The 18,641-nt window shown below is 39.9% G+C and overlaps 1 protein-coding gene across 2 annotated transcripts in view; it reads left to right on the forward strand.

The window, feature by feature from the left end:
• Positions 1–18,641, forward strand: part of Wb (wing blister) — a 163,370-nt gene that overhangs the window by 137,263 nt on the left and 7,466 nt on the right. For both annotated transcript variants that reach the window (XM_076801863.1, XM_076801864.1), the window contains 15 exons: positions 11,071–11,177; positions 11,543–11,726; positions 12,548–12,903; positions 13,031–13,228; positions 14,174–14,344; positions 14,457–14,620; positions 14,729–14,863; positions 15,229–15,484; positions 15,707–15,878; positions 16,463–16,684; positions 16,860–17,113; positions 17,207–17,318; positions 17,394–17,538; positions 17,708–18,020; positions 18,265–18,425. In XM_076801863.1, the coding sequence (XP_076657978.1) occupies positions 11,071–11,177; positions 11,543–11,726; positions 12,548–12,903; positions 13,031–13,228; positions 14,174–14,344; positions 14,457–14,620; positions 14,729–14,863; positions 15,229–15,484; positions 15,707–15,878; positions 16,463–16,684; positions 16,860–17,113; positions 17,207–17,318; positions 17,394–17,538; positions 17,708–18,020; positions 18,265–18,425 (2,950 nt within the window). The remainder of the gene's footprint in view (positions 1–11,070; positions 11,178–11,542; positions 11,727–12,547; positions 12,904–13,030; positions 13,229–14,173; positions 14,345–14,456; positions 14,621–14,728; positions 14,864–15,228; positions 15,485–15,706; positions 15,879–16,462; positions 16,685–16,859; positions 17,114–17,206; positions 17,319–17,393; positions 17,539–17,707; positions 18,021–18,264; positions 18,426–18,641) is intronic.

The raw sequence follows: 18,641 nt of genomic DNA on the forward strand, positions 1-18,641 counted from the left end.
CCTCTTCAATTTATTTACCGCGCGGTCGTCGGGATGGCGTACTCGTTAAATTATTGAGCAATTCCGTTCGAGCCCGAAAGAAAAGCTCGTCGCGCGATTAGCATACGCGATCGCGAAGCGAAGCGTGTACGCCGTTACATAACGTAATGAGTCGTTAAACATTCATAAACTTTATGGCTATTAGCTGTAAACCGTAATAAGAGACGGCGAACAATCATCGACGGATCACCGGACCGGGCCGCTCGATAATTGAAAAATAAGAAAATCCCCCGGGAGCATCGTTATCGTGCGATCCAGCGGAAAAAATCTTTTCGGCTCCGCGGCGCGTAAATAATCCTTCTGGCAGGATGGAATGCGTTCCGCGAGGATCCTTCCGCGGTTCTCGCGACCTCGAATTACGAGCGTGTAATTCCGCGCACTCTTGCGTACACTCCTCGGCTGCAAAGTTATTATCCTGTTCGCAACATGGCGGTCGGGACACGGCCCTAGCCAGTCGCCGGGTTAGACGCAGGACCTGCGAACAAAAATTCAGATTACGCGCAGGATCTATGGTCGCCGTCACTCGGAGACGCTCATGTTCGTGCGAGTTTCATTAAAACACCTTGACACGGATCACTCGATTTTTCCATCAAGCTTAGAAATTCATTTACACTGTAATTTGTGGGCGAGAATTCATTTTTGCTTGGACTGGAGGACCCGCCATTTTTGACAACGTACACGAGATAAAAAATGGAAAACATACATATGTCTCTCTATATGTAATTTGTATGGAATTGTCTTTATTATCGCTAGACTGTGAGTTTTTATGCAAACTAAAAAATATTTGCATTGATTGCAAGACACAGGAGCGAAATAAAAATTTCTTTCTTCCTTTAATTAATTGATTAAGCTGAAACCCTGGTCCCCTTAAATCTTTTTAATGTGTCCACTGCTTTAATTTCTGCTTACTCATTTTTGTCGTAAACTCCGCAGTCTGATTCTCGTTTAAATTATTCTATGATTTCCAGAACATATCTCTTTTCATGGCTGCCGTGCTCTCTCAATAACTTTAATTTCGACGAATTTATCGATGTAAATTCAATCTAGTTTATTGGGAAAAGCAAATGGGTAGGTGAGAGGAAACTTGGGCAAAAATAACGAACGGGGGATGATATTTTTTGTACAAATGTGGCAATCTTTTGGGACGACCCAATAAATTGTTTAACGCTGTACAAATGAAAGCTGCTAAATGATAAATGTAATGTTCGCTGATTGGAACAGCGTTGTGCCCATCCCTGTTTCGCCGCCGATCGCTTCTAATGCTCACTGAACCGAAACCACGGAAATGATTAAATAAGTGTCAGTTTCAATAAATTGGCTCGTTCGGCTAACTAGATAATTTCAGCGTACAATCGCCGGCCGTACAACCGTTCGTTCGCCTGTTCAATGAAAAACCAGTAACGTCAGATTTCTCCGGTTTTGCTCGACGAGCAGAACAGAGTTCCGCTCGTTAGGCCGTTGTCGATTGGAAATATGAAAATATGAAGAGGCGAGTAGCAATCAGTAGAAAAGAAACAACCGATCGGTCACCAGACACGGCGAAATTTGTATCGATTAAGATGGAACGATCAGAGTCGTCATCGTCGTACGATCGGTATCGCGATCGGAGCGCGCGCGACTAGGTGGCCTGGACCGTGTTTCGATTAAGTCACGATCGATCGATCGATCGGTCCCCGACGGTGGTGCTCCGGCGCCGGAGTTGCAAACTCGTTTCGCCGGAAGCAATTATATTTTAATCAATTTTTCGACCAATCCTATAATATCATTATCGAAGATTACGCGAACTCCGTTAATTAAAAAGTAATAAAAATTTTACCCCCGCACGAAAAACCGAACGATCCGGCTCCGAGAAATGATTATTTACTCGGGTAATAACAATTTTCGGTCATTATATTATTAAACCTTGCCATTACAAACTACCGCTCCTTTGACGTACCTGGGAAACCGTAAATTAGCCTCTCCTTGCACTAAATGCTAGTGACAGGATTTTGTTCGACTTTTTTTTTCTGGCTGGCCGGTCGGGGTATTAATTATCTAATTTATAAAATCGTATCGATGTCCAGTCCGCAATTAAATCAGTTACTGAAACAAAATGTACTTATTTCGCCTTCGACTGCCATCATTTTTTATTAGACTCTTACGTTAATTAAGATTTTAAATTACTCAATGGATCGCAGATTCTCTCGGAATTTTCTTTATTCATTTGAAACTACTTGACGAAGAGGCGATTATTGTTACAGCGACTTCCAAGATGCTATTGTTGTTTGGTGTTAACGTAATCACTGTCGAACAGCATTTCCGGACGGCACACAACGCCAGGTGTTACCGTGTGCATTTAATTAAAATGACACCTCCGCTTTCACCGCGGGGCCGCGATAACACGAACGTTGGTTCACGCGAAATCATTCATCCGTTCGTTTCATGGCCGACATACTGGCTACCGAACGATCGTAAATTTCTCGTGACTCGGGACCACAGTTATTGTTTATGCAAACTTTATTAAACCGTGCAATATGTCCGATTTTATTTAGGTGAATCTACACCTTCCATGAAAGCTAAATGTCTTTACACAAACCTAAACCTATAAAGATTAATTAAACACACTTGTACAAAACCGGACCGTTTATAAAAATTAGTTAAACAATTTTCTACAGACTCTGGCCTACAATCAAATTAAATACTTTCATGCATACTCAGGTTTATAATAAACATTATTTGAACGCTCTTATACTGAGCGAAACTTTTTGCAAAAATTGTTAAATTATATAAATACACTACTTTGATCAACATTTTTATACATTTTTATACATTTTAATCCAGCAGCAGCTATATGACTCATAAGAGCTATCACGTGAAAATATAGTAACATTTATAACGTCTCGATAGTATACCCGCCGATTTTTGTAATGGCCGCCATTAAAGGGATTCTTATGATTGCGATGGAAATGGGACTAATAACGTGCGGCGCAAACGGTGCAGATAATTATTGCGCTAATTTGCAGCGACGCTCGGCGTAGACAACCGGAGTAAAACGACTGCAGAGAAATTGCTCTGCATCTGCCTCGATTTCATAATTCCCTCTCTCGCCAGACTGTCTATCGTTATCGGGTAATGAGCTGTCGGCGAAGATAAATTCGCAGAACACACAAACAGTCGCTTTGATACCTTGGAATATGGCGCGTTTTATTAAAACACTTGTGCGTCTGCTGACTTTCGCAGAAACAGGCCTCGCCTCGCGCCCCGCGCTTTAAATCAACAGTTCTTTAAAACGATCCTCTTGAACAAATTCTACCCCGTCAAACCGCTGAACCCTTTGAAGTGACTCTGGTTTCATGCTTTTTTACCCTACTCGTTTCGTACAACATCTATGTTCGTTTCCGTAATAAATTCAGGGCTATATCAAATTTATATTCGGATGTTTTCGAACCAGGATTCGATTATTCTACACTTTCCTTATAAACAACTCTTTTATTAAAAGTACATTTTTGTAGGAGGCTCGATTAAAGAAGTGCATTCGACAAACTCGTAGTTGAGTATTTTCTCTCAAATAATAATCTTGTATCAGAATTCAATTAATATTCTGTGAACAATTTGTTGTGGAGAAAATTTTCTTAAAAGTACAATTTTTATATCAGATAAAAAGAAAATTCTCGACAAAATTCTTTTCAGAATAATTGTTTTTAAAAATTCAATGAATATAGTCTTTTTAAATAAAATTGTTCTTACGTTGTCATAGGAATATCAATTTAACAAAGTTTCAACATAAATATATAGTCTTTCTTTTAAAATCGCCCCTGGGAGCGTATTATTGTAAGAGAACCAATTAAATAAAATCAAAAGTTTTAAAATAAATTCATAGCATTTCTGAATGAAATTGTTCCGAGACAATAAAAGTAGAGTAGCAGCTATTAACACATACTTCTGAACAACATCTTTAGTGGCAACTTTCCGCAAAGTTGTTCCGGGTGATCATTAATTAATAATTCCCACCTTCGCATAGGCGAATCAGCGGAAAGTTAGAGTGGAGGGTTCGATTAAGAATGGGCAAACTGAGCCATTGCAACGGTGGCACACCGTTATACCGGTTTCCACGAAATCAGTCGTTCACGCGAACGTGTTAAGATAAACTAATTAATATTCCGTTCGCTCCCTGTCAACAGTTTCGACTTCTTATTCTCGAATTACTCGGTTTATCGGCATAGTTATCGCATTCCGATTAGAATCCCGTGGCGTACGTCACCGGGGCTGACACGCGTGGGCGGTACAGAAACCCCCTCGTCGCTAGGAATTGCAATTTTTTCGATCGGGGCCCTGGATCCCACTCGTTGCGCCGATCGAAAGTAGTTTTGGCATTTTTTCGGCCGAAACGAAAGGTTAGCGCAGCTTTTAACGACGTGCAGGCGATAGTTTGCGCACCGGGCGTGGGTGTCGCATGGGCGTGCAAGAGGAAGTCTTCCTCTGCGCCGATCTTCATGGTGTTGCGTTGCCGATTCATGGTGTAACGCGCCCCGTTGCGACAACGCCAACCAAACCATCGAAAAGTTACACGTGAAATTCAAGGAAATAAAAAAAATTATTAAATCAAATAGTAATTTCAAAGAAATATGAAATTAAAAATTAAACTCAAATTTGATGTTAAATGAAAAATTATCGATCTAAAATCTTTTTAAATTTACAATTTAAAATTTTTAAAAGGTGTTGGGATCACAATAACATCAATAAGTCTATTTTTAATGTAAAGTTGACAACTCATGCATCCAGCTTTTAAGGTACCTGGCCACAACAATCCTAATCATTAGCCAAGAACTAGATTAGATGGGGAAGAATGAGGAGGATTATTTTCGGCAAAAGATCGCTGCCCGAATGAAGAAATCGCAAGGATCTATGAATCCGATTTGACGGAACACACCTTCCGTTTCGTACGCATCGATCAGGCAGCGTGCAATAATGCATTCATGCCGTCGCGTCGCCGAACGTCTGGGTCCCATAGATCACGTTAATGCTGTCGCTACAGTGGCTCGTAGATCATGTCGATCCTCCTACGCGGCGATCGAGCCGATAAGAAATCTGTGCACGGCTAGTAGACGTTCGGGACACGGTTGCCTTCTGCGGTCACAGAAATTTCGAATGCAAAATGTCGCAAATCTTGATTCCATTTTTTCGATCGGTTCCCTCCGTACTCCTCACTGTGCAAATACGGATAACAAATGGACAGATACTATTGGAAATTAATACGAAATGTCCGATTTCCTATCAATTGCAATTTGATTTGATTCAATATTACAAAATTGTATGTCTCTAAAAAAATAATCGATGAAAAATTGTACAAACGTTTAAATAATACAAAAGTGTGATTTCCTTCAAAAATCCTCTATCAAATTGCAAATTATTTAAAATCGTATCGACATTTTGTATTACACGACCTGACAGTTGAAAGAGCGGAATAAAATATTCATTGAACAAGTGTTTGTAAACTAATATTATATGAAGCTTGTACCAACACAAAATGAGGTTGCTATAGTTATTATTATTACCCATTTGAGATTATCCAGTAGCAGTCTCTCAGGAAATAAGCATGATTTATTTCGTTTCGAATCAATGACGGCACCGTTTGTACGAGATCACTGTACCGGAGCGCTAACGCTTATTTTACCAACAGCTGATTCTATCAGTTCTGTTTGCATTTCGCACGAGGTGAGCCTGGAGTCCTTGAACGCGAATCGTCCGCGAGATAATTATACTAAAAACAAATTTTTCGCTCTCGAGAAGGGCTCTTCTGGTGTCTGGCGTCCGACTGAAAATAGAAGGTTCCACTGTCTAACTAAACACACTCGGCTGTAGTAGCACGAACGTTTGTTTGCGATAATGCGAGTGAAACCGGCAGCGCATCGATACAATTTAGGTTCCTCGATCGTAAAGCCATCGACGGTATCGCTGAAACGCCCGCTTTCAAAGGTTTATCCCGTTTTTCAAGTATTTCGAGAGCTCTCGTAAACTCGTGGCGCCTGGCGTCTGACTTTGAATAGAAGATTCCACTGTTTCGCTATGAAGTATACTCTCGGACGAGCAGCGTACCACGTGCTAATCCTTCCCATTCAGATCTTCAAATATAGATCACATCCTTCTTGATCTCCCCTTCTTTATATTCTTCTGAAAATATACTTTCACATAACATTTTGCAATTTAATGTACAAATTAAATGATTGCCTTATTGTACGTGAATTCAAACCAATTAAACATTTTTTAATATAAGTTCGAATGAATTCAAACCATTCAAACATTTCTCGATATAAGTTCGAATCAATTCAAACCATTCAAACATTTCTGAATATAAGTTCAAATGAATTCAAATCACTTAAACACTTATAAATATAAGTTCAAAATGAATTCAAACCATTCAAACGTTTCTGAATATGAGTTCGAATGAATTCAAACCATTGAAACATTTTTTAATATAAGTTCAAATGAATTCAAACCATTCAAACGTTTCTGAATATGAGTTCGAATGAATTCAAACCATTTAAACATTTTTGAATATGAGTTGAAATGAATTCAAACCATGCAAACACTTCCGAATATGAGTTCAAATGAATTCAAACCATGCAAACACTTCTGAATATAAGTTCAAATAAGTTCAAACCATTTAAACATTTTTGAATATGAGTTGAAATGAATTCAAACCATTTAAACATTTTTGAATATGAGTTGAAATGAATTCAAACCATGCAAACACTTCTGAATATGAGTTCAAATGAATTCAAACCACTTAAACATTTTTGAACATAGGTTCAAATGAATTGAAACCATTTAAACATTTTTGAATGTAAGTTCGAATGTATTCGGACAATTGAAAGATTGTTGAATATAATTTTTCGGCATTTAGTACGAGCTCCCATTAAAATAAATCGCCTCGTTTCGTCTCGTATTAATGCGCCGCGTGTTACATAGCGGAGTTCGCGTGATTGAACAAGCGAGCCGTGTTTCTCGTTGCAATGATTTGTTCGATAACGCGGTGAAAGCCACGAGAAATTACGGTCCGCGCCGGTAAAAGCGATTGATTAGTGGGTGGGTAGTAAAGAAGAGAAGGAGTACGCGTTAAAATTACCATCGAATTATCTTCCAGTTAACCGCGGCCACGGTTTACGAGCCTGCTGCACTCTGAAACAGGCCGATGCTCTTTATCGTTCAAACCTCACGCGTTTCACAGTATTGTGAACGCCTACAGCTTTCGTTTACGTAATATGGCGGCTACCACCCCATTCCTCGAAATCGACAATAATTTCCAATCTCGGGAACACAATCTCTGCACTTTTCAACGTACCTTCTACTGCCAATAAATCTGTAATTAACACTAAAACTACCAGCGAAGGAAACTTATTCGAAATCTTTACACTAGGTTCACTCGTCAAAATGGCGGGTCCTAATATTTTTAATTTACAATTACCGAGACTGTACAGATGTATCCGTGAGAAATTATTCGACAAATTTCTTTCTTTGGGTATATATTATAAAAAGGAATAGCTAAAAATTTCTGTTATTTTTATAAAATAATGTAGAATAGTAATTTTTAGTGGTTCGTAAACCCAGTGTCAAGCATTAATGAAGCGCTTCGGTAATAAAATGCCAAAAAGACTGGAAAGATTTCACAATTTGAAACACGAGTTTTGGCCAAGATTTTACCAACTTTCACCAGTGTGTGTGTGTGTGTGACCCGTTATCTCCGACAATTTCGTTTCCACTTGAAAACATAGCCAGGTCGAAAAACGCGGCTCGTATAATCAGATTCACGATAAGAAGACTAAACAGTGGAGCTGTATTCGAGCCGAGCATTATAAAACAGTAAAACAGAGGAAGAGTTTGACGAGCGTCAAGCGTCGCAGTAAATAAAACCTAAATTATTTCGTTTTTCCCCTCGTGAAAGTACGTTCGCGTTTAGAAAAATTGTAAAACGAGGAATCGTTCCTGTCGGTCTAGCGGGCCTAGTTAAGAGATAAGGCAGAAGAAGAAACGTTATTTACGAGACAGCCGGACGTTTCCGTTTCAGGTGCGAGCGTAAATGCGGGCGTAAACGCGTCAAAACGATTTGGAGCGCGCGTAATCAATGCCACGTTGATGAAATCGCGACGAAACCGGCTGCTGAGTGCAGCAAGGTGCATCTTGTGTTTCGAAACGACCAGTAACTTCACCGGCAATTTGATACGCATCTGCCATTGTTAGCAAATAAAACGGCCTCTCGATTTCTACCGTTTCTAGAAAATTATTAAAATCTTGTCCAAAACCGATATTTCCAATTCTAATTAAATTCCAAATTTAGTTAATAATATTGACCACCTTTCCAGTTTTTCGACATTTTATTGGCTCAACTTTTTGCATTTAAAATGTCCCTTAATAATTTCCTTGAGTTTCCATAAACGTTCGTCTTGGCAACACTGAGTAACAAAAATCAATGGATTTTTAACAATGAATGTACCTGTCCTATTTCATAAATTTTCTCTGGTTTTTATTAGGTGGATCGGTATGGCGAACGAGCGATTCAATTGGAAGATATGCGAATCTCAATCCTCGATTTCTGACCGATCGATTGCGTAGCGAATCGCACCGGTTGATTTCCAATAGCGGAAAAATCGAGAGATCGACGGTATATACCCGATAGATGTAAATTCCCGTTTATGAGCTGACGCTTATCTTTATTACAAAGTATAATGCCGCCGGCTTCCGGCCTATTAGCGAGCAGGCTGCTGGGCGCTAACGAGGAATTTCAAATTGAAAATAGCGCGGAAGCTCGCGAGCCGACACTTCGAACCATTTAATGACCGTACTCGGATCGGTGCCATAACCACCGGCAATTTATCGGCTAGTAAATCGAATCCTTAATAGAACCTCATCGGCAGACCTCGGCTGTCATCGAAACCACCACGAATCCCTGCGGTTTCGCTGTACCTAATCCTTTTTAATAATGAAATTATTTCAACGCGATCACAGCAAATTTCTCAAAACTAAAAGCAATTTTATTCATTAAATTTATTTCTATAAACATATACTTTATTTTAAGCTAGATTAATTATTTTTAAGTTGGAAGCTATGAATTGAGCACAGTTTTTGAAGCACACTAGTGTCCTCTGGTTTAAACAATTGTTCTTTTATTTTTATCAGACTGTAAAACTTTATGAAAAATAATTAATTACGTATTCTGCAAGATTTCGACGCCGCGGATGTGCTTCACACAAACGCATAAAATCATACAGCCGCTAATACATTAATGCGCGCAACCCGCTGTGCCCTACAAAAAAAAAGGTATTAAACAATTTATGCCAAGAAGCCATTAGTCTCTTTTCTCCGGCGATGATCAAGAATTTCTCGCGTTTTATATTATCGCGCGTGGAACCCGTGAATTGATACTTCAACGATAAAGTAAATGGAATGCACACGCGCTTCCCGGTTTTATTGTTAATCACCCAGTTTTTACGGTTTCGCTGAATGGACGGCGAAAATAAATTTCGCCGCGGGACACCGTATCTGTACAAACGCACGAGCTGTACACCCCTTGTAACGTCTATTTTTGCTTTCAGTGATTTTGTTTATTATGGTGCTCGAAAAGGTACTTCGATCTCTGCTTCCTGTTTTCAATTAAAATAATACACGGTAATGAGAAAGGTATACGTATGATAAAAATTGTGCTTCTTTGCTCGGTGAAATTTTATTTTAAACGAGTTGCTCCTTTGAAAGCGGTCTAATGCTGCAACGAGATTACAAAAAATGTGGGAACATTGTACATAGCAACGGAATCATAATATTAAGTCGTTTAGATCGATATTTATATTTTTAAATGAACAATGAAAAGAATTTAAAAATACTGCTGTAACATTTCGTACTCACTGAACTGAATGCAGAGACTTTTTATTTTGCATAAAAATCCGCAGGGTATTTATAATAAATTACATTGTTGACTACTGGGTACTTATAACATAATTAAATTGAAAGAAAATGGAAGGAAAAGTAGTTGCCGTTTCTTCGAAAAATTCCTGTCACATTAAAAGTGAAAGTGCACGCTGCAGATTGGTATGAATTCTCATTGTTTGCGGCCGCGAGGGTTATACCGGCTTTAAATCCATAATAGTTGAGTCACGTGTTATGGCTGCCGCATAAGAATTCCTTATTGAATATTTCGTTTCTTTTCGCCGCGAGTCAGCAGCCGTAAAAGCGCCAACAGAGTTCTACATCGTTTGAATACAATGCTTTGTATTCGTCTCAGCGACGTTGCTAATTGCGAAACGCGATTGATCAGGCATCAACGATCGTTCGGTATGGCACGTGATCGAGATCCAGAGTGATCAGATATCAATCACGATTTATGTAGATACAAGTATTGTTACCTAACTCTTCGAGAATGCTCTTTATGTGATTCATCGCCGCTACCCCGCTACCATTCCGCCATTGTCTTACAGCTGTTACAATAAATCAAAACTGTTCAATGCATACGAAACAACGAGTTTTCGCGATGAATTGTTCCGCGAACTTGTTCCAGCGGTTTAATAGTTTCGGGGAAACGATAAACTTTTCGAAAATTGTTTCCATCGCGATTTATTGTAGTTGTTGTGTAGTTTAAATTCCGCAAGCGTTGCCAGTAGAATTTATAATTATTAGGCTGCGGATCTTTGCTCGAAATAAATATTTTCTGCACTGATTGATAATTTTAATAAATTTCGGATAATCTAACAATATTCTTGATAAACTTTTGAATCCTTATATTAGTACCTAAAATGTTCTAAGATATTTATTAAAATTTTCATCGTTAGACTCATACTTTCATTGCATATGTTTGTGCCTCAGAATTTATATATTAGTTAACAAGAATAGACAACGAATTTTAAAGGCAAATAAGTATCTGGGTGCCCAGCTATTAAGGGATGGTAATACGTGGTATCTTTTAAACTTTGCAACGTTAGGTCTGAATCAGTCGGCGCAAATCGCGACTGAAATAAACAAAGAGACACGCAACGTTACAACGACATGATTCTTAAATATTTACAGGTTGCAGATGTAGCAATCTTGGCTCGACAACGACTGCCTGTGACATCGTGACAGGACAGTGTCAGTGTAAAGAGCACGTGACTGGCAGGCAGTGCGACCAATGCGAGGTAAGCTGATCTTACATACAAAAGGACTATGCTATAGTAAACATCGCGGGAAAAATATATGTACCAGATTATGATACCCAAATAAATAGATTGGGTCATCGCATTAACTATTTTCATATTTTTGAAATTGGTGAAATACTAAAACACAATCGCCACCGTTAGTCTGCTATGTATATTTCCTTCAATTTATTAATTATAAATTATATACAGAAAACTAATTATCATAGTTATATTCTGCGTTTCACCTTACAGAAAACTAATTATCATAGTTATATTCTGCGTTTCACCTTACGAAAATATGTAATTCGCATTACTGACGGGATGACCTAATCATTTTGTATAACCTTTCCGTTTGTCTTTTGAAGGCTGGCTTCTGGGGATTGACAATGGCCGCGGAATGCGCTCCTTGCGAATGCGACCGCATCGGTGCGCATAATTCTTCTTGCCATGATGCCACAGGACAGTGCTATTGCAAACCAGGAGTTGGTGGTACAAGGTGTGACACGTGTCTACCTGGTCATTATGGGTTCTCTTCGAATGGATGTCAAGGTAAACAGTCTGTTTCATTATTTACCAGAATCGATTGTGCCAGAAATATTTAGTTTTCCATTCTTACTTAATATTTATCACCTGGATATTGTGGATATCTAGTGGTCCCTATCACCTTGATATCTTTGCAAATGGACACCGAAGTAAACAATCTGTTTCATTAGTTCTCAATACGCATTTCGTTGAGAACATTTATTGTCCTAGAATTTTTCATTTCTTTTTGCAAGACGATGATTCTAAGGGTCAACCAACCCCTCTTCGTCATTTTTAAAATTCCTCCATGAAGCAAATAAATTCTTGTTTGATTTCCATTCGTTGCATATGTCAGAATTATTTTTTATTTATATTTTAAAGTCTTTGGTATTGAAAACATTTATTTTACATTTCCCAGCAAGTACCTACAGAATAGAAATATTTCTCCTACATCTAGTAGAGACTCTTCCTTAAGAAAAATATTTTCTTACATTTATTAGAGGTCGTTCGTTAACAATAATACTTTTCTTACATCCACTAGATACTCTGTAGTAATAAAAACACATTTTTCATGCACTTTCAATTGGGAACTCTTGGACAACAAAATGTTTCAACTTCATCCAGTAGGAACTTCTCGGCAAAAAATATATTTTTATTAAATTTACAAAGAACTGTCCGATAAGAACCTTTTTCTTACACTCACCAATTTAATAACTGGACCATGTTTGTTGCACCTCGTGGACCCTTTGAGTAGGAATTTGGTAGAAGTGTATTATGTTAACATTGAAATTGAATTTCGATGAGTTCCTGAAGACGAGATACAAAGAAATTGAATGACCTCTGTGCAGTATGCGACCCGTGCGTGCGACAAGGTCACGTGTGCGACGTCGACACAGGTCGTTGCATTTGTCCGACGTTAACATTCGGCGAGCACTGCGACAGATGCAGGCCAGGCTCCTGGGACCTGGTCCCAGGAGTCGGTTGCAGATCCTGCGACTGCACTTTGGGCTCGACGAGGCCCCAATGCGATCTCCAAGGACAATGCCCGTGCAGGATAGGGTACGACGGGCGTAGATGCGAGAGATGCGCGAAGGGCTACTACGGTTATCCGAGGTGTCGTCCGTGCAGCTGCAATTTAGCCGGCACTCTGGAATGCAACGGGGATCTCTGCGATTGCAACGACAAGGGCCAGTGCCCATGCAAGGTACACGCAACAACTGTTACATGAACATTTATTACGAGAACATTTTCTGCAACCATTTCTGAGGACGTACGAAGGTCGATTGTAAGTGGAGAACGATCGTAAAAATTGCCTTTTGGTTTTCGTTTAGGAACACGTGTTCGGCAGACAGTGCAACCAGTGCAAGGAAAATACGTTTGGCTTGTCGGTGGACAACCCTAAAGGCTGCACAGAGTGCTTCTGTTTTGGACGATCAACTTCCTGCCAGCAGGCCGAATTCGCCTGGGGGCAACGGAGATTAGCGCGACCTAGAACGCTTTACGTGAACGACACCATTAACGACATAATAGTAAGCCGATTCTGTCATCGTGTACCATCGAAAGTGTCGTCTTAAATCTAGTCCCTAACTCAAACTGAAATATTTCATTCTCGTGGAAACGGTAAATATTTCCTCGTGTACAGTTGAGATGTACACTAACGAGCAAAACTGAGTCTACACTATTTGAAGCAACATAACCTTTTAAAAATTAGATCAAATGACTTGAATTTTATTGAGAAGTTAGAAGGATTAGTTCATTAGACGAGGTGTAAACAATTTTTGAAAAAAATTTGAATTGGTCGGAATCGCAAAGGAAATAGTAAAAGTTGGTTTTTTCCGCTTTTTTGTCTGAGCCTGTATTGAAAATTTAAAGAATGTATTTGATTCGCTCGAGTAAATTATATCCATGCTGAAAATTTCACCGATATTGGTTAATTCGTGTACGAGTTATAAACGATTAAAAGTGCGACTTTAAGTCGAAAATCGTGAAAAACGGACAATTTTCCACTTTTAAGCGTTTCTAAGCACCTCGTCTAATAAACTAATCGTTCTAACTTCTCAATAAAATTCAAGTCATTTGATCCAATTTTTAAAAAGTTATGTTGCTTCAAATAGTGTAGACTCAGTTTTGCTCGTTAGTGTAGTTACTATTTATCTACTCGATATATGTCCAAAATGCGGGCCTGGCCAGGGACAATTATCGACTAGATATTCGGGACATGTGTAGAGTAGAGACTGTATTTCCTAATATACAGTGAATTCTCGATATATGTCTTCTATATCGAGTTACATTCAGCTATGAGCTTCACGGCCCCTAATAGTAGCAGTGGGGATAATTCCGCGACGTTTATCATCCGGTCTTGGCGATATATACAGAGAGATCACTGTACATACAGGTTTGATACTCTTCGGAGCGACAGAAGAAGCAATAAAAAATAAAAAGTAAATTAAAAAGGGGATGTTTGTCGTCTGCAGGTGTCAAGATACAGGTTCCAAGTCCCCCTGACTCCCATTAACGGCGGTCTGAACGTGACCAACGGGCTTTCTACGATCCCGGACTTGGACGGTGACGTCACGATACCATCGAACTTGTATTACAATTATCCATTATACTGGATGCTGCCCGAATCTTTTCTCGGCGACAAGGTAACCCTCTCGAATCGTACATCTGACCGACAGAGTCGAATTTGACGAAACGGAAAGCGCGCGAGTGCTCTCGCGCGGAGAAAGAATGACACTGCGTAACTTATAATTCAAGGTCGTATCCTACGGAGGGTTTTTAAGATTTACAACTTTGACAGAAGGTGGAATACCTCTGAGAACCACCCTGCAGTATCCAGTGGTGCAACTGCAAGGAAACAACAGAATTGTCTTGGAGTATTATCTGCCTTCGCCAGTAAATAACGATCGCTACGAAGTCAGGTAGCTTTCCGACAAACACACGTTAAACGAACAGTTTTATTCGACGATGATCGAGCATTAACCACGACCGTAAAAATGAACGTGATCTTTCCGCGGTTCTCGTTTTAGGTTTCACGAATCGTTGTGGCAACTGCAGAATAGGCCGGATTACAAGGTCACCAGGGAAGTGCTGATGGTCGCGTTGCAAAACGTGCAGCACATACTGGTGAAGGCCAGCGACAACGCGGAGTTCACGAAAACGACGTGAGTTACGTTAAATGTTTACAATATTATCAATTGCGATGGAAGACGCGAAATGCGTTGTTACTAACATTATGTTGCTTCACGAGTCAGCCATCAGACAGAAGAGCCAACATTTCTGAATTCAAAGACACGAAACAATTCTTCAATTGCATGTAGACACCCGTGCAGCAGCTACCAATATAATAATTAATGTATCATGGTTATAAGTGCAGTGGTTTGCACGCGGAGGAACGTTGAATTTTCAATATAAATATTAGACGGAGAAGAGAAATGTCTTCTAAAAATGTTACAGAGTTTTCCAGTAATTTTCGTTCCCATTTTGTAACTTTAGGTTTCACATTTGCGTTGCAATTGTTGTATTCCAGTTTACTGGAGGCTTCTATAGACACCGCGATACGAACAGCAACATACACGCCAGCGTTCGCGACGAGCATCGAGCTCTGCCAGTGTCCTCCGGAGTACAACAGCACATCCTGTCAGGATCCGAGCATCGGTTACTATAGGTGGTACCCGAACACCACTGTCACGTCGACCATCGTTATCGATCTTATCGGTCAGGCTAAACGCTGTCAGTGTAGTGGAAGAACCGATATCTGCGATCAGGAAACAGGACACTGTCTGGTGAGTGCTTTCATTTCATTACAATTTACTCTTCCATCTTGACGATTTCATAGTCAAATCTTAACATATCAATCTTCTTTCAATATTTTTAGCCCTCGTGTTCCCACTGTGTTCATCGAGTTTCCATTAACACTAGGTTTACCGGGGCACTAATAGTGACTATTTTTGCCTAAACTAATTTTGTCTAAACTTTTAGCCATTCTTGGTCAATTATCGTTACAGAATTGCCGTGGAAATGCCGCGGGACCAAAGTGTGATGTTTGCGCAGACAGCTTTTATGGGCATCCGGATTTCGGTGGATGCAAACCCTGCCCCTGTCCACACACGGACAAAAGGTTCTCGAGCACCTGTATGGTCCGCGCCGACACAGAACCCATTTGCGTCTGTAAACCTGGTTCGTAATTCATTTGCCAACCATTTCTTCCGCATACGTGCAATATAAAATTTGATCTAGATCAACGTAACATAGTACGCACAAAATTAGGGGTAGTTTAAGTCATCATATCGTTGGCTTCACACTCCTTCATGAAATACAGACCTTTGAACTTCATCGTTCTTGAATTGAAATGGTTCCCATTTTCATGAAAACAAGCTGCTTTTATGAACTTTTATCGCGGAAATTATTTATCTGATCGAGACGATTCTTTTTTCATTCAACTCAGGAAAACATGGTCTATTTCTACAATATTTTTTTCCAATCTGAAAAATTTGTAGGATTACAATTTCTCTTTAAGTTTATACAGCATGCTGGAAAACTTGAAAAACATATGATCGGATATGGCGCTTATGCCAAGTTCGATGTTGAGTTTCCCGCTGTCTAAGAATTTTCTTATACTATCAGAACATGTGAGAAAGTGGAGGTTCGATCGCGAAAGGTTTTTTAATTTTCTGTGAAAAAATTTCGGAAGCCGGAGCAGACTGCGTTACGCCCAGTTGTGCAACTGGGAATATTGATGAAACAAACTGTTTTTACCGCAGGTTACACCGGCAGAAAATGCGAGAGATGTTCTTATGGGTATTACGGGTTTCCCGATCTCCCCGGTGGCAAGTGCACACCGTGCAACTGCAATCCCGCTGGGAGTTTCAGCGACGAATGCGACACGCAGACGGGACAGTGCAGATGCAGAGCTGGATCGACAGGACGGGATTGCTCCGAATGCACGTCGTATCGTCATGTTTTCATAAGCAACGTTTGCACGTGTAAGCTATGTCATCCGACATTTTACAAACAAATCGTTTACCACTTCGTAAAATCAAGCTTTGCAAAGTCAGCATGTACTTCATTAAAATACTCGGATTTGATCATTCAAAATCCTCCAGTTCAAACAGGTGAGAGAAGTGGATATTTCTCTGTAATTGTTCTTTAATTTGTTAGCCTGCAACGACAACTGCACCGGCGTACTGCTCGACACCGTGGACGTGCTTTCCCAGGAACTTGCGAATCGTACCACCCACATAGCAAACGGTTACATTCCCCCGCCATGGGAAGATCTATCGTCGATCGAATCGAATGCCACCGCGTTTCTCGAAGAAATAGACCTCCAGAATCGTTTGAGGCAAAGAATGAAGACTATTCCTTGGCACGAGTACAAGCAGCTTATGAGGCAGTTCGAAACCTTGTTTAGAACAGTATGTATTTCTTCCTGTCGGCGTGATGTCACCTCTTTAATCGGTAATTAATTTTCGATGGGTGCACATGTGCATTGTATTTGCAATTTCCAGGCAAACGAGCAGGCAAAACAGGCGGACACACTGAAATCGAAAAGCGACGACTTGAAGAACAACATGTTCAGCTCGAGAATCGAGCTGGAAAATTTGCGAAACTTCGTCAGAGGTATTTTCGATTGGCGTGAATGTTAAGTGTTCTCCAGTCTCGATGTAAATAGTAAATTCAGTTTTATAATTTCAGACACGGTGTTGCAACTGACGCAGTACAGTAACGACAACAAGAGGATCGAGATCAAGAAGGCTCTGAAGATGGCGAAAATGATACTGAACAGCATGAAAGCTGTGAATCTGAAGAGGAAGACTATGGAGATAGAAAACTTTCTCGAGTTAGTACCGAAATAGTAGAATTTGATTGCGGTGTCTACTCGGTGTATGTCCAAGACACGGGTCTGGCCCGGGGCATATATCGGCTAGAAGATTCTTTGATACACTGCCGATTTGATTGTTATTCAATAGTATTAAGATACTGACAAAATGATATTTTCGCGAGCACAGGGACGTCGCAGAATACACGGACCGACTGAATTCTTTGTATGACCCAACCGAGCCGTTAGCAATCGCTCAGGACGATGCCGAGGAGTACTCATTGAAAGTGACCGACATGAGAACCGTCATAGAAAGCACGATGGAGACGTTGTTCACCTATGACAGTTTGTACAACAGTGTCAACGACACCCTGGGAAAGGCGAGGACACATTGCATTGGCATCAACGACGCGAGGAACGAGATTAACGAGTCGATCAGCGAGGGCGACAAATTGACGGACGAAACGAGTGGTTTCATCATTGACATTAACAATAACCTGCAGGTGTGCGAAGAGAAATTTAATTTTAAAAAGTTCCGAACAGCAATAACTTACTTCTCTTAGTATTAGTAATCGAGCTGAATGTGCAGGATACAATCCGACAAAATAAACATCAATTTATGGAGAAATAGCTATAATTTTTTCCAAGAAAACTCAAACAAATATACTCCCTCATTTGTAACGTTATTATAACGCTTTATGGAATTTTTGGAAAATATTCTGCTAAAATGGAACCGCTGAATTGCAGGATACCCCAGAATTGCAAAACAAATTGACATACTGGTTCAACAAGCTGAGCATGAAAGAGGAACTGCTGTACAGATTGAACTACGAATACAATGGAACGTACGTGGTGCCTGCTGTTCAGCACGCGAAGAATATATCGAACTATGTCGACGATTATGTCAAGTAAGAATACCCATGATCAATATTAAATAATATAATTGAACATGTAGCATAACGTTTGAGTTATCGACGTTTTAATTGTTATAACGAAGAGCTGCGATTTTGAATAACGATTTCCCATACCGTGGGAAATACTTTTGTTCGTTAAATACGTGCTGCTATCTTGCATAATTGACGATCGATAACTTGATAAAGTGCAACTCGGCCTTTCTGCCGAGC

This window comes from Halictus rubicundus, chromosome 16, assembly GCF_050948215.1.
Source record: "Halictus rubicundus isolate RS-2024b chromosome 16, iyHalRubi1_principal, whole genome shotgun sequence".
In the NCBI taxonomy this organism is placed as follows: Eukaryota; Metazoa; Arthropoda; class Insecta; order Hymenoptera; family Halictidae; genus Halictus; species Halictus rubicundus.